The 21,893-nt window shown below is 43.6% G+C and overlaps 1 protein-coding gene across 1 annotated transcript in view; it reads left to right on the top strand.

Moving 5' to 3' along the window:
• Positions 1–21,893, top strand: part of ANTXRL (ANTXR like) — a 287,551-nt gene that overhangs the window by 98,943 nt on the left and 166,715 nt on the right. The window contains exon 2 of the mRNA XM_086921783.1: positions 17,270–17,341. Coding sequence (XP_086777909.1) covers positions 17,270–17,341 — 72 coding nt within the window. The remainder of the gene's footprint in view (positions 1–17,269; positions 17,342–21,893) is intronic.

Below are 21,893 nucleotides of genomic sequence, written 5' to 3'. Positions count from 1 at the left end.
TGCTGAAGAGACTCCAGACAATACAGAACTCAGCTGCAAGACTCACACTCGACCTTCCCAGAAGGACACACATCACACCCCAACTCAAGAAACTACACTGGCTCCCAATCAAAAGAGATAGTTCAAGATGCTGACCTACGCCTACAAGGCCCTGTACAACGAAGGACCAGCATACATCAATAAATGCCTAAACAAGTGGAGAAGTGTGGCTCAATGATTAGAGCGGCAGACCCTGATGCAGAGGTCTAGCCCGGCACCAGGGTTCAATTCCCCGCCTTGGCGGGTCTTGGGCTCAAAAATTCCACGGACCTGATAATTCTAGTCTCTGTGCCTATTCCAATCATGGAGTCCCACTCTGCAACTCTGGGCAATAGCTTGCTTAATCTCCACAACGGCCCCCACAACGCTGAGGCTGCCTGGCCTCCACCTTGGGGGTGCCCAGGAGTGGACGCCTCACAGGGAAAGCCAGGATGGGTTCCACAGTGGTATTCGTACAAGCGCCTTGAGACCCTTGCGGGTGAGTAGTGCGCTGTACAAGTATCAATTTACAATTTTTTTTTTACAATTTTCAGCAGCTGACCAGACACCTCCAATCAAATTCCGTCTCCCTCACAGACACCCCACGGATCCGTCGAACCAACAGCGGAGGAAGCTCCTTCTCGCACCTGGCAGCCAAGGCTTGGAACAACCTGCCCCTGCACCTCAGAACCGAACCGTCGTTCCAACAATTCAGAAGAGAACTAAAGACCTGCATGTTTGAATGATCAAACCTCCACGTGGTTGCAAACAGCTCAAGCGCCACGAGACCCTCACGGGTGATTTGCCGAGCTGTATAAATGTTTGATTGATTAACAGAATGATCAAATAGCAAGTGTGATAAATATAATTCTTTAACAACTCCATAAAGTCACTAAAAACCGACATTGGAAGAGGGCACTGACTAAGTCATTCAGAGCCTAACAAGGCAGGATAGTCACTTTAAATAGGCAATTCTCCTGGCCTGCCAAGCTTAGCTTGTGGTTCCCCCTGCTTCATTTAGAAGGAGGGAAACTGCTGATTTAAAGGCCAGTGTAAATTTCATCAGCTTCACAAGGTCAATCAAAGGTAACAACCTGTCTACAAAAGGGACATTGCCTTTCATGCATCAGAGGACCATTCTATTTGGGGTTTTCCTTTCAATTCATATTTTTAATTGCAACAGGCCAACCAGATGAGGCATGGTGGTCCCTGAAGAGTTAAGTGCCCACCACAGTCAGGGAGATAACTCCTTGCATGTCAGCGCCATTGTTTAGTTTTTCGCAATCTCTCACTTTGAGGTTGTTCTCTGAAAGGTACAGCTAACAATGGGGACTGAAGAGAGTTAGGATATTTGATTGTTATCAAACGAATGTTGGTTAGCAATTGAGAATATTTAACGATTAATTGGGTTGTAGCTGTCATTATGATATTATTCTGCAATTCCATAGGTCCTCGTGAAACATGGGTATTTATACCACTACATTGTGTCTAACAAAAGTATTCAACCTTTTAATATATATTTATATATTATGGATGTATTTAGTATTGCAAACCAATAAGTGTCTCAGCATCAGAAGGGCTATGCAAGTTTAAGTTAAATTTCTGTACTATTTTTCTGTTAAATGAAGTAGAATGTTGTACACCCAAACTTCTCGTCATGATCTGTATGTTCATTCCTGTATGAACTATCAAGGGTGTTATCAAAAGGGTATTCGATGTATCCACCCATTCACTTTAATATTCAACAGAGTCGGACTAGAGGCACTTTATGTGAAAATATAGTTATATTCAGTGCTTTAAATGGGCCAGTACTGTCCGGTATGGAGTATCTGGACTTTTTATTATTTTGAGAGGGAGAGTACCAGCACTTCTCAAGAGTGACGTAATACTTTTAATGAGAGAGTACCAGCACTTCTCAGAAACAAGCAGGTAATCTGTTACAGAGTACCTGCACTTCTATTTCTCCATTTCAAGCACTGGTTATATTTGCTGTATCTTGTCCCAAGATAATGACTTAGTGTGGTTGTAGTGACAAAGATGAACAAAAGTTTAAGTAGCCTTGACTGTACCAAGAGTGTGGAACCTCTTGTCCCAGGAAGTTTAGTGCAGTGCCAATTACGCTCTTTTGTGAGAGACAAAGGTAAAAGGTTGCCATTGTGAAAGTAATTCAAGGCACGAGGACCAGTGTTAGACAAGTCTATGACCATCTCCAACCATCCAGCCAGCCTTTCTAGAACTAAGGAAGAATACTTGATCTCATGTTCCCTGTCTCTAAGCTCATCAAATGCTCCATGCTTATTACCATTGACTGACCACACCACTTTTCTGTTACCTTCCAAGCACTATCACCTTAACGTTGCCATCCATCCATTACCCTAAGACAGAAAATGGACGTGTCTTCCTCAAAACCTCTCCCTTACCGTTAATTCTACATGACCTTTTTATTCCTACATTAAAGCAACTCAACCTTGAGGTTGGCTCAGTACTTATTTTGACTGCGGTAAACAATATAACATAAGTAATGAATCGGAAAATAACAAGCCAACTGAGGTTCTCTGAAACAATCTTTCAATTAAGATTGCTTAGAAAAGTTGAAAGTGCACAAAACTAAATGGTACAAAATGTACTCTAATCTAAATAGCATAAGAAATTAAAACAAAAACACCACATTTTATTCCCCAAAACCACCTTTATCCAAGAATAAAACAACACTTCCCTTAAACCAGCTTGCAGATTTCTTCGGCATATCAAAGCAAACACTACACTCCAAGCAGGTTCCATTATATTTTCCATTAACCAAATGTGTCAGATTCCTCCAATATGTCACAAAGGTCCAGCTCTATTAGAATCCAAATTAATTATTTCTCAATATAGTGGGATGTTCTGCTAATAAATTAGCAAACAAATACGGATGAATTGGGTTTACAATAATATTACCACATTAAAGTTAATAGAAAATCCACATAGATCTGCAACTACCATCTCAAGGACAACTTTTCCATCTGTGAAGACAATTGGTACAGCCTGATCAATGCTTACCTCTTGCAAGAAACTTTCCCATACTCGCTCAGGAATGACCAAGTCCCCCACACACTCAAAAAACACAACCTTCAGTCCAAACCAGGTCTCTAAATTCTATTTGACCTTCCATGGCTCAGGAGTCTGGAAACATTCATCATCAACTAACAGAATGCTATATTGCTAAGGAACACCTGCTGATGGACTGTCACATTCAGTATCAAAAAAGGTGACCTGCAGACGCTGGAAGATACTCCTTCTTGAACAAAGTGGGTGCTTGTTTACTTACATATTAGACTTATCAGTGGCCTTCAACGCAGGGGCGGCTCTATGCTCATGGTGGCCCTGGGCAGGGAGCCTAGGTAGGGGGCCCGTGGAAGAGGGGGTCCGGGTGGGGCGGAGCGCGGAGGCCAGTGAAGAGGGGGGGGGTCAGGGTGTTTGGAAGGGGAACAGAGCCGGAGGCCGCCAAATCCCTGCCAGGGGCCACCACGCAAAGATGCATCCATCCTCAGAGGATTATTATATTAAGGATATATCTTGGCGTGGTGGCCTCTGGGGTTTGTGGCCCTGTGCAGGTGCACAGCTTGCACATGCCTAAGGTCGCCCCTGTAAATCAACGCAGTTGATCATGTCCTGTTAATCCGACCATTGGAACATTGCATGGGCTTTTTAGACCAGTTTTTATTCTTCACCTACAGTTACCGAGTGGTGAAGATTGGGAACTGCATGCAATACCTTAAAGGGGTCACAGAGGCTCTGGTTTTGGCTCCTGCCTCTCTCTACATATGGGGCTCATGAATCTGTTCTTCAATGAAAGTAATGTTTTTGTATTCTCATATGCCAGTGGCACTCAATTATACACAAAAACATTCACAGAGGAAATGTTCATCTTGCGCCTCACCCCGGGGAGGGTTCAGGCATGGATGTTGGAATACATCCCCAAATTATACCGCAGAAAAATGAATTCATTCTTTCCACGTTCTTACACAGGAGCATATTTGACTCCTCTCTCAGGGACATTTTAAAACGTGCAGGCTAATATTTTTTCTTTCATCCTCAGTAAAATCTCTTGATTTCACTTTAGATAACTCTCTCACTTCTATCCCTCATGGTAACAAGGTCACAAAAATGGCTAATTTCTACCCGCACGCCCTCAAACAAATTAGACGGCAAAACCCCAGACCAGCTGAAAAGAGCGGTACCCGCCTTTGTAGCCTCCAGACTGGATTTGGGGAATACAGTCTTACAGGGGCCTCTAAATCTTCTATTGCACAGCTCAAAGTGGTGCTCTATTGATCAACCAGACTGGTGACCACCTCATGCAAACTTCACGACCTCACTACAACGCAACATGATCTCCCCAAGGACCATAGTCAGACTCTGCTGCTGTCATCCACCAAAACAATCCTCCTTATCTGGCTAAAAGCATCCCTTCATTGAATCCTCACCAGTCAACATCAGTGAGAAGCACACTCAGGGGCAGATTTACAAGCCCTGTGCAACACTTTTGCACTGCTGTTGCCTCACTTTTGTGACGCAGCCGCGGCATAAACAATGCAGCCAATTTACGATGTGATACATCTAGGGAGATGTGTCACGTTGCAAAACCCTGTGTCACATTATACCTGTATTAGGTATAATGTATGCAAGGTGGGCATTCCCACGCAGGAAAGCCTCGTAGAAGTGACGCTGAGAAATCTACAAGATTTCACTGCGCCACTTCCAGGATGCCACTGCGTCTAAAGCTTACGCCTGCTTCAAGAAGGCGTAAAGAGTGACACAGTGTATTAAGTATAGGCCTCACCCAAGCATTGCTGGAGCTGCGCTGTGCTTGTGACACAACTCCAGCAATGCTTAACTTTTGGGCCAACAGATGCGTCAGAATGTCTGACGCATCTATCAATCCTTGCGCCATGGTGTGCCGTATTGTAATTATGGTGCAAGGGTATAGCAAACTGGCGCAGGGACACTGACGTATCTCTACAGATGCGTCAGTTTCTTTAAAATCTGACCCTCATTGTCTACAGAAAAAACCTAAACACCAATATCTTCCATTGTTTTCTAAACTAGGTTTACAAAACTTGTATTGTATATAATTAAACTTCTGTGATTGGGTAATGCAATGCCTTCATTCTTTATCTTATTAAATTATCTTCTGAACAGTGCTTTTTTTAAATTCAGCATAATATAATGGGAGGTTCCTTTATATGTAAAGTGCATGTATAACTTGCGCTCCAGGGACACTATATGCAAGAGTGTAAATAATAAGTAAATATACAATGTGCAGATGGGGCACTTGCAGTGGGTTATTCTTTCTCTGAGATCTCCCTTTACTGGTAACATTGCCAAAGGCACCCCTTGATACGCTAATCGTAGAACCATCAGCAGTGCTGAAAAGACAGGATAATAAGTGTTCAGATCTTTCAAACTGTTTTGCATTCCTCCAAGGAGGCAAATATATGAATCTGTCCCAGTTCTTAGCCTCCGTGGAGTTCCTGTCTGTGCATCCGCCATCTTCCGCGCTTGATCAGAGTTCATAGTCACTGCACCTTCAACAATTAAAACATGTCCTTCCTCTGGGCCTGTCATTATTTTAATTAGTTTAAAAAATCATTCCACTCTGGACTACTGAGGTCCCCAAACCCCCTCCCCCTATCCCCCCATCCCCCATTGAATAATATAAAATAATAATTTGCGTTCGATTCAGTTCTGCCCCAGGTTTGTGAACTAAGCTTAAGTACAAAGTAAAGTGACTACTGATAAGGGATCTTATTAACCTCCTTTCAGCTTTAAATCCGTTCACTTGGACTAAAGATAAGTGCAACCCGAGGCCACAGTAAGGTGAACAATTTACTAAGGGAAATGTGTGCCTTACGATTGACTTACATTTGTTTGCGTAAGTTACAAGTTCTTTGCGAGGAGAGGTGTGGCGCAGCGGCCAGGGCGACTGACGCTGGAATCTGGGGATCACGGTTCGACGCCACGGCCAGGGCGACTGCCGCTGGAATCTGGGTATCACGGTTCGATGCGTGGTGGCAAATTAGCCGAGCACCATGTGACTCTGGGCAATAGCTTGCTTAATCTTCACGACGGCCCCCAGCGCCTGGAGACCCTAACGGGTAATTGGTCGCGCTTTACAAACGTGGATTATTATTATTACAAATGTGGATTATTATTTGCAAAAATTCAGAAACTAACTATAACATAGGGCCAGATGTATGAAGCTGAAATGGGTTCACAAACGCCGAAATTCGCATTTGCAAACTCATTTGAGCAAAATGGTATGTATGTAGCAAATTTCAGTGCAAAATAAGGAATTGCAAATTTACGATTCCTTATTTTGCGATTGCATTTAAGGAATCTCAAAATTTGCAATTCCTTAAAGGCAATGTATGAAGCAAAAAAAAATTGCTAATTGTCCTTAAGGAATCGCAAATTACCACCAACTTCAAGTTGGTTGTAATTTGCGAATTTCTTGAACAATGCCCATTTTTGCATTTTTCAAAGTGCCATGTGATGCACATACATGCCCTTTGGGCATATATGTGCACCACTTGTGCACCCATGCTTATTTCAGGGGTGCAACAGGGTGTCCTTTGCACACCCCTGCACCCTTGAAATTTTTCTCAATTTGCGATTAGCAAATTGCGAATCGCAAATTGAGAATAATTTCACATTCATTCCTATGGGTCTCCTGGCCCATAGAAAGGAATGGGAAATTATTCCTTAATTGTGTTTAGCAATTTGCTAATCGCAATTAAGGAATTTTAAGAAATAGCTAAAGAATAGCGAATTTCTACACACATACCATTTTGCAATTCTCAAATAGCGATTCCTTAAAAATCGCTATTTGAGAATCGAAAAAGTGTATCTTGATACATCTGGCCCTAAGTAACTTAAGCATGTGCAATTTAGGTGCATGTTAATAAGTTACAAACTCTTATGCTTTTTCTTAAGTGTCCTTTGTGGGCGTCCACGCGGTTTTGTCAAAGGAGGGCAAAGGAAAATTCCTTGCAGATATGCATATGCACTCAGGTGTAACATTTCGTTATTTAACTACATCTATAAGAGCATTACCCATGCTTATAGGCACACATACGTTACAACTGTAAGGTGCAGACATAACTGTGGAAGTATAGGAAGGAGAACCCTTCATCCCAATTATTTACGGTGTGGTGGAGATAAAAAGGACATGTCAGAGAAAATTCTTTAAAGGAGAGAAGGGAGGATTACCAAAGTTTCATCTAAAAATGAAACCCTTAAACTAAACCTATATATTTTACAAAAAACAAAAATACACAAAATAAGTACAGTGAAGACAATAATTTGTGAATTTTTAGGGATTCCAATACACTTAAGACTTTTTCTTCCAACTGTTGTAATTTACACTTGTTTGCGAAGCAAAGGATTGTGACTACCTCCTATAGGTGTGAGTTAAGAAGAGATGTTGGGAAAACTTTCAAATTATGTTTATGCTTAATTATAAGTAGTAAATCTGGCCCTTTGTATAGTTGTGTTTTCAAAGTATTTCTAGTCTAATGTTCTTCACTTTATTAGCTGTATTTTTCTAACTTCATCATGGTCTGTTACTCCATCCTTCCTTTATTACATAACCATATTCTCACTTATCACATAAAGTTGTGCACTAGTGCAATGAAATGGAGCACACCAGTGTTGCTAATTTTTTTCTTTTTGTGCAACAAGGAATTGAATACATTGATTTTGCTGCGTTTCTCAAATAAGAATGTTGATCAAAATCATTTTACTTGAGCACCTCATATTGATTTAGGTGGCCAGACAGTAATTTGTGCCTTATATTCCACCTCGAAGTAGAGAACTGGAAGGTGCCCAAAGGGCTTCAAAAGATCCACCCGACGGTGGAATTTCGCTGTGGAAAAAGGAAGGGATCATCCCAATATTTTGATAGGGGTGTACTGAAATAGGTTTTCCCCTGAGGGAAAATTATTTTCTGTGTGGAAAGAGAAAAAGTATAACAGACCAATGTACTTTTACCCTTGATTTTCTCATGGAGCTTTACCGTTCAGTGGGAAATCCATAGATTCTTTTTGGAAGCAGCAGTACATCTGACAATCAGAGATTAGTGTAGGTTTCCAGGACTACTTCCGGAATACTACTTGATTCCCCAAACAATTGTCAATCTAATCCATAGGGAGAGGAATTGTACAGTGGTATATTGAGCTTTCCCATTGGGAACTGAATCCCGAATAAGCAGAAGAAATATCAGAAAACAAATTTGCTTTATTTTGAATGATCATACAATCTTTATGTAGTATGACTAGTTCCAAGAGTATTTTTGCACCATCCTTTAACAGCAAACATGGTGCACAGTGGTCTGCTCCATTTCTAGACTAGTGCAAAATGTACCACATTTTGGGCCACAAGTAATGCATATTCAGAAGATGGAGCAGGCTGGTGAACAGGAGTGCAACTAGACCCGAACTTTAGGGGGGCGGGCTAACACTCCCAGCCAGGGATGGCCGTAGCACTGGTCGCACACGATGCAACAGTATTTTTTGGCGCCCCTACCCCATTTCCTTCTTCTCCATGAATTCCCTCACTACCACTCACCAACAATGCACCTCATTTTTCTGTAGCATTTTTCTGGCAAACATTTCATTTTTTTATAGTGCTACTTATAGTTTACTCACACTTTTGTGATCTGCATGGTACACGTTCTTTGTAGCAGGCACGTTAACCCTCTGCACTGTGTGAGTGGCAGGAGGGCCCATGTTAGTGCACGGTGAGCGATGCAACAGTGTGAGAGTAGGGTAAGAGGAGTGACTGCAGGGTGAGTGAGGTGACCATATTAATTTGGGTGCAGATGTAAGTGCCGAGTGGAGCGAATTAGTGCATGGTTAGTGATAGGCTTGTTTGAGTGAGATTGCAGATTGAGCAGTGTGGGGAACAGGTGAGTGAAGTGTCACATGAGTGCATGGTGAGTAGTGTGCTCATGTGACTGCAGGGTAAGGAATCGGGTGAACAGCGCAAATGCATTGTGAGTGCAGAGTGATCACTGTGAGTGCAGGGTGAGCGGGTGAATGGTGTTAGTGCATGGTGATCAGTATGAGTGCAGTGTGATCACTGTGAGTGTAGGGGAAACCTGAAAATGAAGGGCGAGAATCAGGAGTGAGTTGTCTGAATATAGGGTGCATTCCCAGACACTTGAAGTAACTCAGCATGTTATTGACGGCAGCATATTGTTTCAGATATAAGTTAAACTATTGCTCTTATGCAGGGCTTTAAGTGGGATAGAAAATCTGGTGGGGGGTCACTCAAAGTTGCGTGGCGATATAATTAAGGGCATGGCTTAAACCATTTATGCTTAAAATCTGTGCTCATCATAATGTGCCACTTGACTGGTATTTTGCTGCTTCTGTTATTGTTTCCACATAAGTAACTGTACACCTACAACAAGCCAGGACTATTGGCTTTGTCAAAGGTTGTTAGTTGCATACGATAAATATACTAAATGCATACATACAACTATGGCTTTCGATGCATGTAATATTGAAAATGCTTTAGTTCTTGTGAAAGAGGTTGTGGCATAATGGCTAGAGCTGCCAAATTTGGATCTGAGGAAGCAGGTTTGAGTCTCAGCGTCAGTTCAATATCCTCTGTTTCTGGGCAAATCACTTAATTGTCCGTGCCTACCAAAAAATAAATGAAGATGTCCTTGTTGGTGCTCATGTAAAGCACTTCGAGTTTAGCAATACAGAACTGCAAAAAAATAAAAGTTACATCAAAACAGTGAACTGCTGCAGAGTTAAGATTTTTTTTTCCATTCCAAGTGTGAGGATGAAAACCTAGGTCCCGTCTCGGCATCTGCTTTTAAAAACTGGCTGTGCTGAGCATCGGCAGGAACCGGCCCATTTAAAGCCCTGCTATTATGGCATTAATCAGGGATCGAGGGTGGAGGAAATTAATAATGTGCTGATCCTGCAACAAACTTTTATGGTTAGGTTTAGCAGCTCATTATTTTGATGGCCCAGGCGGTACAAAAATAAGCCGTCACATAAAGCCATATTTTCAGCACTTATCTGTGCATACTTCGAACAGTAAATATAAATAGAAAGCATTTTAATTGTGTTCCAGAGCTGCCTGAATATTCCAGCACTGATAATTAAAGGGAACAAAGACAGAGAAGTCACATTACAAATGAATGCATATTTTTTTATTTATATCCCTATTTAGTGTCAAGACGAGGTCTTTGCAGGCTCTTTAAACAACACATGGCTGGCATTTTTATTTTGGCAACCCTACTTTATATTCCTTTTTATGAAACGCCTTCTCACACTACAGCAATAAATGTAAAATACAGATGTAAGGAATAGGTAGAGTGGGGGCCCAGTTTGTACTGGAACTAGAAAAAAAAAACTAAGCCTCCTAACCAGTTCACAAAGATATGTAAATGGTCTTTAAAGACCTGTGAAGAACTCAGGCGTGCCGGGGATAAGACTCCAGACAGTAGACAACTAAGAAGAGGGTTTTAGTGTATAGGAAGACTAGGCGCTCAGCAAATTTGTGTTCCGTGCCTCAGGGTGAACTAGTGGCTATGGTGCTGACCAGAAAGGGGAGACCCTTATAACCCCTGAATGTGTGTAGGGAAGACCCTACAGCAAGACAGTCTAGCTAAATCCTGTGCACACATACATGGTAAAACAAGTAAATACAATTGTTGACGTAAGCAATATGTACAGAGTTATTGAGTGTAGCTGAAAGTTCTTTATTGTGGTGAAAAGCACATCCAGCCGACACGTATTTCGTCAAGGAAAAGTAGTCCCTCGACTCTTCGGGCCCGATTCACAGAACTAACTTAAGGCAAAATCCTAAACTTACTACTTTTGGTATTCACAGAAGTTAGGATTTTGTCTTAAGACAGACTTAAGTTTGGATTCTGTCTTAAGTCTGTCTTAAGACAAACTTAAGACAAACTTAAGACAAAATCCTAACTTCTGTGAATACCAAAAGTAGTAAGTTTAGGATTTTGTCTTAAGTTAGTTCTGTGAATCAGGCCCTATATGGCTGTGGAAAGTTGCTTGAACTCGGTAACTTTACCGAGTTCATGCAACTTTCCACTGCCCTGAAGAGTCGAGGGACTACTTTTCCCTGACGAAACACGTGTCGACTGTTTGCGCTTTTCACCACAATGAAGAACTTTCAGCTGCACTCAAGAACTCTGTACATATTGCTTACGTCAACAATTGTATTTACTTGTTATACCATGTACGCGTGCAAAGGATTTAGCTAAAGTCTCCAGACACTGCCCAGCCGAGCCCATAGCAGCTCAAGCTGCAGCAGCCTGGGCTGACACACACGAGGGAGGTGGGGGGCTGAAGCCCTTTTAGCCCTATGGGCGTTGCTCGCCTAACGGTGACTAACCCACATTTTGTGCTGAGGTGGGAATTAACAGCATTAATAACTGTGTAGGTTAAGAGCTGTACAGCTCACCAAGTCAGAGTAATCTTAGACATCTATTTGGCCAAGAGTGCATATCTGTCAGTAATGGCGGACACACCTGCCATAAACCGATGTCTGGAACCCTGACAGTATCTTCTAAATTATACACGCCCTAGGCCTGACCCAGCCGAACTGCTGATGTGAAGAAATGTCTTCCTCTCTTATTCGAGCTTTGTTCTGCCGAAATATATGTAACTTAAGGTGACAAGCATATTTTTGTAGGGAAGATAAGACCTGGGGTCTGTTGACAAAATGGCTCCAAACCATAAGCCACAGTTGGAGGAAGTTGCCCAAAAGTGATTTATTTTCAGAGAAACAGGATCTGTCACAATTTTAGTGATTCGCTGAAAAGGCATCGTCTGAAAAAAAAAACAGAATGTATTTTTCCTCGGCAGAAACGTTGAACAGTGAATGTTTGTGAATACATTTCTCCTACAAATATAATCGCGCGCGCTTCCTCAGCTTTGGGCTGTTAAAGTGTAATGAATGCCCCCAGTGTGTGCGCTGCAAGGGTGCGGTGGCTCGCCGCAGTCTTGCAACAATAATCGTTTGATTCCAAAGCAGCGCGCCTGTAAACTTCTGTATGTAGCCTCCTAGTATTTTGGTATCATGCCTCGCGCTCTCACGCACCCAAACCCCGCTTTAGCTATACTTTAATAATGATCTAATTTATGGATTTCTTATAGCTGCACTGAAGTTGTTTTCCATCAGTATTTTTGCACCATGCCATCATACAGCCGCCTGTATCCTTATTTCCAGAGTTGTAATGGAGTAGATTGCAAATGAGGGAGCGGGGGAGATAGTTGCTGGCAGATGGGGATGCACTTTCACAAGATATCAGTCACTCAGGGCAGACTACTGGCACTAAAACAGGCAGAGGGAAATAGGGAATGTTGGGCCTTGGAGTCAATAGGCTACATTAGAACGATAGAATGTTGGAGGCCCAACATTCTATCGTTCTAATGTAGCCTATTGACTCCAAAGCCTTTCAGTAACATTAGAAAGTATTTCTTATGTTAATTATGGACATGGGCAACAAGTCAGGGCATATATATATACATTTCTTTTGTCAGAGTTTTAGATAGCTCGAACTTGACCCAAAGGTATCAGAGCACTTTACATGAGCACCAGTTGCATTTACATAAAGACACATACATTTTTTTTTAGACACTGGGAGAGAATTTGTAATTTGCCCAGAATTAAAGGATGTTGAGCATTGTTGCTGAGTTTCGAACCTGGTTGCCCATATTTGAGGTCGACCGCCCTAGCCGTTAGGTCACATCCTCTCATATGTGGTGAGTAGTGGACAGTATCATGCATTATTGATCATCTCTTTATAGGTCGAAGTGTACCAGACAGCGCAGTTGTCTGGTTTGCTAAAGACATCTTGGGGGCATTCAGAAAGTTGACCTAGGAATGCATTCCACCCGTTGCTTACCATTAGCATTGCAGTTTGTAACTCACAGTTTCTGGCTTTCTATTATTTGCTGACTTTAATTGCTGACTTTATTTGCTCAAGCTGTTCGACTCTAGTTCGTCCTTCCCATTGCCCAAACCTTGTTTTCTGTATTCTTCCACAAACTTACTTTCTGTAAACAGTCCTTTAAATCTTGTTCTTATCTTGTAAGATTTGCTGTGCATTTAATGACAGAGGTCAAATGTCAGGCTGTGTCTTTCAGGGAGCTTGGTGTTTATTTTTCTTTCTTTCACTTCAAAGTGAGAGGATTCATGTGACAATCTTTCGGGCTATGAGGGGTCTGCTTGACAAAGTCTGTACAATGCTATTTTTTTTCTAGCACACAACATCTATCTATCTATCTATCTATCTATCTATCTATCTATCTATCTATCTATCTATCTGTCTGTCTGTCTGTCTCTGTCTGTCTGTCTGTCTGTCTGTCTGTCTGTCTATCTATCTATCTATCTATCTATCTATCTATCTATCTATCTATCTATCGCCCTTATCTATCGCCCTCACTCTATCTATCTATCGCCCTCACTCTATCTATCGCCCTCACTCTATCTATCTATCTATCTATCTATCTATCTATCTATCTATCTATCTATCTATCTATCTATCTATCTATCTATCTGTCTGTCTGTCTGTCTGTCTGTCTGTCTGTCTGTCTGTCTGTCTGTCTATCTATCGCCCTCACTCTATCTATCGCCCTCACTCTATCTATCGCCCTCACTCTATCTATCTATCGCCCTCACTCTATCTATCTATCTATCGCCCTCACTCTATCTATCTGTCTATCACCCTCACTCTATCTATCTGTCTATCACCCTCACTCTATCTATCTGTCTATCACCCTCACTCTATCTATGCATTTTTAATACAACAACCATTCCAATTTTGAGAGGAGTAAACATCTCAATACCCATTAGATTTCCCATGTTAGACTAATGTACTGATTTGTTACCTTTGCCTCAAATTGTAAAGCGCTCTGATATCCTTCGGGATCAAGTTTGCGCTATATAAAACTTTATAAATCAAATAAAAAATAAAATAAACATAATTGAAATCTATTGGGTGATCATATTTCCACACATTATCATTTGTGCACTGTATACTTTTAGCAGTTAACTGTACGTGAATGCAAATGTAATGGTCATTTCAATTGAAGATGTGTTGTCTGTAATGGCAGTACACTACCATACCATGCATACTCTACGTTTACACCATTCCACTCTACTCTACACCATTCCATGCCACTGCTCTCTACTCTGCACCCACACTACACAATTTCACTACACTGTATCACTGTATCACTGCACTCTTCTTATCTCCACTCCACTCTACTCTATGCCAATGCATTCTACCCACACTACTCTACTATGCACCATTGCACTCTTCGCCACTGCACTCTACACCACTCTGCACCACTCCACTCTATTCCACCCTACTCTGCAAAACTGCACTCTATGCCAATGCACTCTACTCTGTTCCACGCCAATGTATGCCAGTGCGCTCTATGGCAATCCCACTTAAGTTAATCTAATCTACTCTGCACCACTGCACTCCACTCTGCAACAGTCTACTGTACGTCACTGCACTCTGTGCCACTGCACTCAGCACCACACTACTCTACTCTGCACCACTCTACGCCACTGCACTCTATGCCAATGCATTCTTCACCACTTGACTCAAAACCAATGCACTCTTGGCCACTTTTCTCAAAACCAATACACTGTACATCGATCTACTCTTCGCCACTTCACTCTACGCCATTTTGCTCTGTTACTGCACTGTATGCAACTCTAATCTACTCTGGATCACTGCACTCTATGCCACTCTACGTTGCACTACTGCACTCTTTACCACTCCACTCTGTGCCACTGCACTCTGTGAAACTGCACTCCTCAAAATTACACTCTGCGCTATTCCACTCCACTGTACTATACACCACTGCACTCTATGACAGTATACTCTGCAACTCTGCACTCTCTGCCTCTCTACTTTATGCCTTTTTATGCCACTGAACTGTGCATCGCGCAGTTCTACGCCGCTGCACTATACGCCAATCCATGCTAAGCCACTCTGCACCACTTAACTCTATGACACTCTCTTATATACAACTGCACTCTGCGACACTCTTCTCTATACCACTGCATTCTATGCCACATCACTGTACTCTGAAACTATCTACTGTGCTTCACTTCACACTACTCTGAAACAATCTATTCTGCACCACTTCACTTTTCTCTGAAACAATCTACTCTATGCCACTTCACTCTACAACACTCTATTCCACTCTACACCACTGCAGTCTATGCCATTGCACTCTACACCTCTGCACTCTACTCTATGCCACTTTACTCTATTCTGCCCCATTGCACTGCACAGTACTATACTTTACTCTGTACCACTGTACTGTATTCCACTCCACCCTGTGCCACTCTACCCTGCTATTTACTATGCACCACTGCACTCTTGACACTGCACTGTATGCCACTTCACTCTTTGCCTCTCTACTCTACTCTGCACCACACTATTCTATGCCAGTGCACTCTACCAGGCACCACTGCACTTTTTGCCACTTCACTATGCACCACTACACTCTATACCATTCCACTCAGGAGCACTCCACTCTATGCCACTCCTCTATACCACTCCACTCTACCCTGCACCACTCCACTCTATGCAATTGCAATTTACACCACTCTACTCCACTCTGCACCACTCCACTCTATGCCATTGCAATCAATTCTGCTCGACTCTACTCTAAGCCACTATACTGTACTCAACTGTGCTCTATGCCACTACTGCACTTTTAATTTGCACCACTATACTCTACCCTCCACCACTCCATGCCACTCTGAAACAATCTACGCCACTGCACTCTATGCCACTGCATTCTATGTCACTCTATTCCACTCTGCATCACTGCACTCTGCACTGTATGAAGTGCCACTGTATGCTACTGCACTCCATGCTATGTCACTCTAATCCAAATCACTGCACTCTACACCACTTTTGTCAAAACCAATGCACACTTCTCCACTGTACCTACTCAAACTACTTTGAACCACTGCACTTTACGCCACTATATTATACAATATTCTACTTTATTTCCACCGCACTCTTCTCCATGGTACACTGTCACTCTACACCATCGCTCTCCACATCACTGCACTCTATGCCTCTCTATTCTACTCTGCAACCCTGCTCTCTCCGCCACTGAACTCTGGACCACTCTACTCTAAATCGCTTCACTCTATGCCACTGTACTCTATGCCAATCCACTCTAAACCACTCTAATCTACTGTGCACCACTTCACTCTACTACACTCTACTCTATAGCACTGCACTCTATGCCACTTCACTCTACTCTGAAACCATCTACTCTATGCCACTCTAGTCTATGACACTCTGTACAATTCCACTCTGTGCCACTTCACACTACCCCACTCTATTCTGCACTCTATGCCACTGCACTTTACACCAATGCACTCTACTCAAAACCAATGCACTCTACGCAACTGCACTCTATGACAATTTACTCTGCAACACTGTACTATATGCCACTATACTCTACGCCACTGCACCCTGCACCACCCAACTTCAATCTTTCTCACTCCGTTCTGCAACACTGCACTCTACACCAATGCAATCTATGCCACAACTCAATGCTACTCCACTCTACCCTGCACCATTCCACTCTTCCCTGCACCACTCCACTCTACACCACTTCCGTCTACTCTGAAGCAATCTACTCTATGCCACTGCGCTATACCCTGCACCCCTATAATCTACCCTGCACTATTCCACTCTACTCTGAAACAATTTATCAGTAGCGTCCCGTGGTGGGAGTGCTGCCGGGCGCTGATGTGGGGCGGGGGGTAGTAAACTACAGATTACGACCGATTAGATGTAAGTAAACATATAAATAAATACAATGAATTTCGTTGAGCGCGCTGCATTGCCAAATGCGATTGATGGTTGCTTGATGGTTTTACATTTCAGAATTGATTTCTTAATAGGCAGCCATGATCCTACATGACTTTGTTTTGATGTCTGTCCATCAATTGTTCTTTTTGCATTTTTTTTAATGTCAGACTTTAAAGTTGTACCTCAGTTTTAAATGATGGGCACACATTTAAATTACATTGATGTGCTGTTGTCCAGACCCACAAACACAACTTTCCCATGGTGGACTTACATCTAAACATTAATGATGCTATTTGGGCTAGGTCTGCCAGATGTTTAACTTGATACAGTTTCTTTACATTGCTTTTCTGAACTCTCTTTCAGGTCTGGAAGTGTCAGAGATCAATGGACTGAAATATTCTCCTTCGTTGAAAGTCTTGCTGAAAAGTTTATAAGGTATTGTTCCAGAGTTTCTTTATCGCCTCATTTATTGTTGAGTCGGTTGTTCCCACACTTAATTTTAGAAACAGTGCCTCTGGGCATGTGGGAAATGCATGTGGGAAGGACAGTGTTTGAGCACTTGGTGAATTTTGGCACATTGTATCGTTCAGGCTAAACAGCTGTTGGACATGAATTTTGCAAATTTGGCTATTAAGCATATTGATTATTCCCTACTGAATGACAATTTGTATTTATGTATGGCATGAGCAGTATAGCATGCACACCAGAAACATAATAATCAGAATGCGAGCAGGGATGGAGAATAGATAAAGAATAAAGATCCCCATTATTAAATATAATCTTAGAAGAACGGTGTGCTAGGTCAACAGCAATAAGTGTGAGTTAGTGTCTTACTTAAGCCCTGTGGAGCAAAGGTCTCGAGAAAATGCCAGAAACGTATTTTCCAGAATTTGGGGCCCTGCAATTAGTGGGGTTTCTCCATTTGAGATGTGTTTGATGGGAAAAAGGGGCTAGGTGCAGTTGGTTACCCAGTGACCAAATTGAGCACTTGAAGAGAAATAGTAATAGTTTCCCATTCGGACATGAATAAAATGATTAATGCTTAATTCGGAGCACTTAAAAAAGTTTATGTTGTTCGCCTTCTGAATGCCTTAAAATTCTCACAAATCAACCTGCTCTATTGTTATTACAAAAATATGTTATTATTAACGTTGCATGATTTTTAAAAGCTAATATGAGATTGAGACATTTACAGATAAATTGTTCTGTGTTTTAATTGTACTTTATGGATCTTGGATTATTGGATTCTATGCTATGCTTTTATTGTTTTAAATACAGGTGAATAAAGCTTAGTTTGACTAATTGATTGATTAATGCTTAATTATATCAACTGATGTGTGGACCTTTTTTTAAACATCAGACTGTATTTAACCAATGCTTTTAACACTTTTTGGACAATATTTTCCAAATACACCCAATAGGCATCAGGGATTAATTTTTGGGTGTAGGGGCCTCACTGAGCATGGACTAGTGCTCCTAAGTAGGGGTGGGTAGTGAACTCCGCTCCACCAGTGGAGTTTGCAGAGTTTTGAACACTCTGCGCTCCGCTTGGGGTGCGGAGTTAGGCAAAGCTCCGCCCACCACCTCATAGAGGAGTTACAGATGCCCAGCCCCACATAATTGAAACTGATTCCAAATTGGGTGTGAGCGGCCACAGCCAACAGGACACTGTCCTTCAGACTGGAAGGAAGAGAGAAAAAGTTGGGTTCATGTGGGTCTGAAAGTAGGCAATTGTGCACTTTCCCTTCCTCAAGGTTGTGAATGATATTGCATGGATCAAAGACAATCTAGGTGTATTGCACTTACTGTACCCAATGCTTCCCTGCTGTTCCTGGACCTTTGGTTACACAAACATTTTCTGGGTCATTTATGGCCAGCCGGACTGCAGTGTACTTGTGGATCCTGATTAACATATATGGGAACTACAATTCTGTTCATGTAATCACTGTACCATCCATAAAACACCATTCATTCTGTAAGTCACATCCCAGATACACCGCACAGATGTAATACCCCACTCGCAGAGCACACCACCTACCATGCAGGGGAGAGGGTACAAGTGCATCCCTAAGCCCTGTAAAACTCAGCCATGGCTGCAGCCCCTGGTAGCTTGGAAGTGAAAGGGAGTTGCAAAGACCTGCCTCCCTGTCCTCTATCCTCCGGATATTTACCAGTGCTTCCTAAGGGGCAGGATTATCCAACGCTGATGACAAGCATAAACGAAATCCTTCCACACTCCACGATCGACCGCCATAGCCTCATTAGCTGCTAGCATCACTAACTTCACATTGAGAGGTTAGGCACCATCTCACATCAGCACAGCTGTACTGAGGTGTGCTCTGTCCTCCATGTCAGCCATGGAGCCTTGCACCATTGTGCTACTGCTCTGCAGGGCCGGACTGACTACCGGGCGTGTTGGAATGCTGCTGAGCTGGAGGCTGATTTTACTGCGGTGGGGGCTGATTTTGTTGATGGAGACCTGTGTGTGCTTTCAAATAAACAAAGCAAAACGAATTTAGTTCAGCAAATGCAGATCCCCATCAATGAAAGCAGCTCAGCAGCATTCATTCTAAAACGCCCGGTAGCCAGTCCGGCGCTGTTCTCTGCCTGCTCACCCCCGCCCAGTCGCTCAGCCTGGACCGGAGCTGCTCGATCCCCTGCTAGTGGGGGTGGAAATGGGGCACTGCACATGGTGAACTGTTGTTCATCCTCGTACTGTGCCCACTACCCCACAACCTGAGTGTTATCACTACTCACCAGCTACCTGTAAGTGTGCATGCATGCCCTCATGTTTATTAACCTTTATGACTGTCCTCGCAGCATGCGCATCCCTTACACCTCTCCCCACCTCTGGGGCACGGGAGCACATTGGCACAGAGGAGAGGGTGTAAGGTATTTTACAGGGTAATGCTGTGGGCTCATGGGAACAACCAGAGGCTAGGAGTGTTAAACCTCTGTGGTACGTGAGGCGAAACTCCCTGGAACTCGTCGAAGTTTTTCAGCCACTCCCTGGAATTCCTCTAAGTGACACTCCGCGAACTCTGCCCAGACCAAATCCTAAGGAGAAAAATTCTTTATTTCTGCCCTTCCCAGAGAGGGAGGATAATTTTGTGTAGTAGACAAGAGGGGAGTTACATTTTAAAACATGAAGTAGGACAGACTGTTCTGTCATTGAGCCATAGCCCCAATCCTCAATGGGCACATTGTCTTTAGATTGGGTGTGTTTTCCCCTCAGTCTGCACCCAGGCAGAAAGTTTATAAGACACCATGAAAAATATAAAAAAATGAAGGGTGGGAGTGGCCCTCCCAAACACAGAGCTTCATCCCAGCAGCTAAATAAAACAAGCAATGGCATGGCCAATAAGTCTCGCATTTGGGACCTTATAAGTGTTTAGCCATGCAACAGTTGGTGTTGTTGCACCAAGAATATTCTGCTGCATAACTAAATACTTATACGGTCCAAAAAGCGAGAACTATTCGCTATGCCAATGCTTGTTTGTTTTCTGTTGCTGGTTTGTTTAAGTTGCCAGATCTACAATAGCTGGACATAGTTTTTGTTAACAGTTCTTTGCATCAAATGAACTTGTTTTCATAGATCATTCACGGTGGTGTGGGGGCCGCATAGCTGTGCGCATGCGCCAAAATTTTCAAATGAGAAAATCCCTGGTGCAGGCGCAATTTGCAAGTGTGAAGTGAGTGAGCCCCAGGCAGCGTGACTCACTCACACAGGAGTTCATGCACTGCAACTGCATACTCAGCATGGTTTAAGGAAACTCGACCCATCCCTCCCTGGCATCGAACACATATTTACCAAGAAACTCTGAGAAGAGCCTGCCTACTGCACTGACGACTGGTGGTGTGTGTGCCTGGTGAAAGCGTGCACTGACGGCTGGTGGTGAGTGTGCCTGCTGAAAGCGTGCACTGACGGCTAGGGAAGTGTGTGCCCGGTGAAAGCGTGCACTGGCGGCTGGTGATGTGTGTGCCTCTTGGAAGCGTGCACTGATGGCTGGTGGTGTGTGTGCCTGTAAAAGCATGCACTGATGGCTGGTGGTGTGTGTGCCTGGTGAAAGCGTGCACTGGCACTGGTGGTGTGTGTGCCTGGTGAAAGCGTGCACTGACAGCTGGTGGTGTGTATGCCTGGTGGAAGCGTGCACTGACGGCTGGTGGTGTGTATGTCTTGTGGAAGCGTGCACTGACGGCTGGTGGTGTGTATGCCTGGTGGAAGTGTGCATTGACGGCTGGTGGTGTGTGTGCCTGGTGGAAGCGTGCACTGATGGCTGGTGGTGTGTGTGCCTGGTGGAAGTGTGCACTGAAGGCTGGTGGTGTGTGTGCCTGGTGGAATCGTGCAGTGATGACTGGTTGCGTGAATGCTTTGTGGAAGCGTGTACTGACAGCTGGTGGTGTGAGTTCCTGGTGGAATTGTGGTCTGATGGCTGGTGGTGGGTGTGCCTGGTGGAAGCGTGCACTGACGGCTGGTTGTGTGTATGCCTGGTGGAAGTGTGCACTGACGGCTGGTGGTGTGTGCCTGGTGGAAGCGTGCACTGACAACTTGTGGTGTGTGTGCCTGGTGGAAGCTTGCACTGACCGCTGGTGGTGTGTGTGCCTGGTGGAAGCGTGCACTGACGGCTGGTGGTGTGTGTGCCTGGTGGAAGTGTGCACTGATGGCTAGTGGTGTGTATGCCTGGTGGAAGTGTGCTCTTACGGCTGGTGGTGTGTATGCTTGGCGGCTGGTGGTGTGTGTGCCTGGTGGAAGCGTGCACTGATGGCTGCTGATGTTTATGCCTGGTGGAAGTGTGCTCTGACGGCTGGTGGTGTGTATGCCTGGCGGAAGCGTGCACTGGCAGCTGGTGGTGTGTGTGCCCGGTGGAAGCGTGCACTGACGGTTGGTGGTGTGTATGCCTGGTGGAAGTGTGCTCTGACGGCTGGTGGTGTGTATGCCTGGCGGAAGCGTGCACTGGCGGCTGGTGATGTGTGTGCCTGGTGGAAG

This window comes from Lissotriton vulgaris, chromosome 5 (assembly GCF_964263255.1).
Source record: "Lissotriton vulgaris chromosome 5, aLisVul1.2, whole genome shotgun sequence".
Lineage (NCBI taxonomy): Eukaryota > Metazoa > Chordata > Amphibia > Caudata > Salamandridae > Lissotriton > Lissotriton vulgaris.
This window is presented reverse-complemented; position numbering and strand designations above follow the sequence as displayed.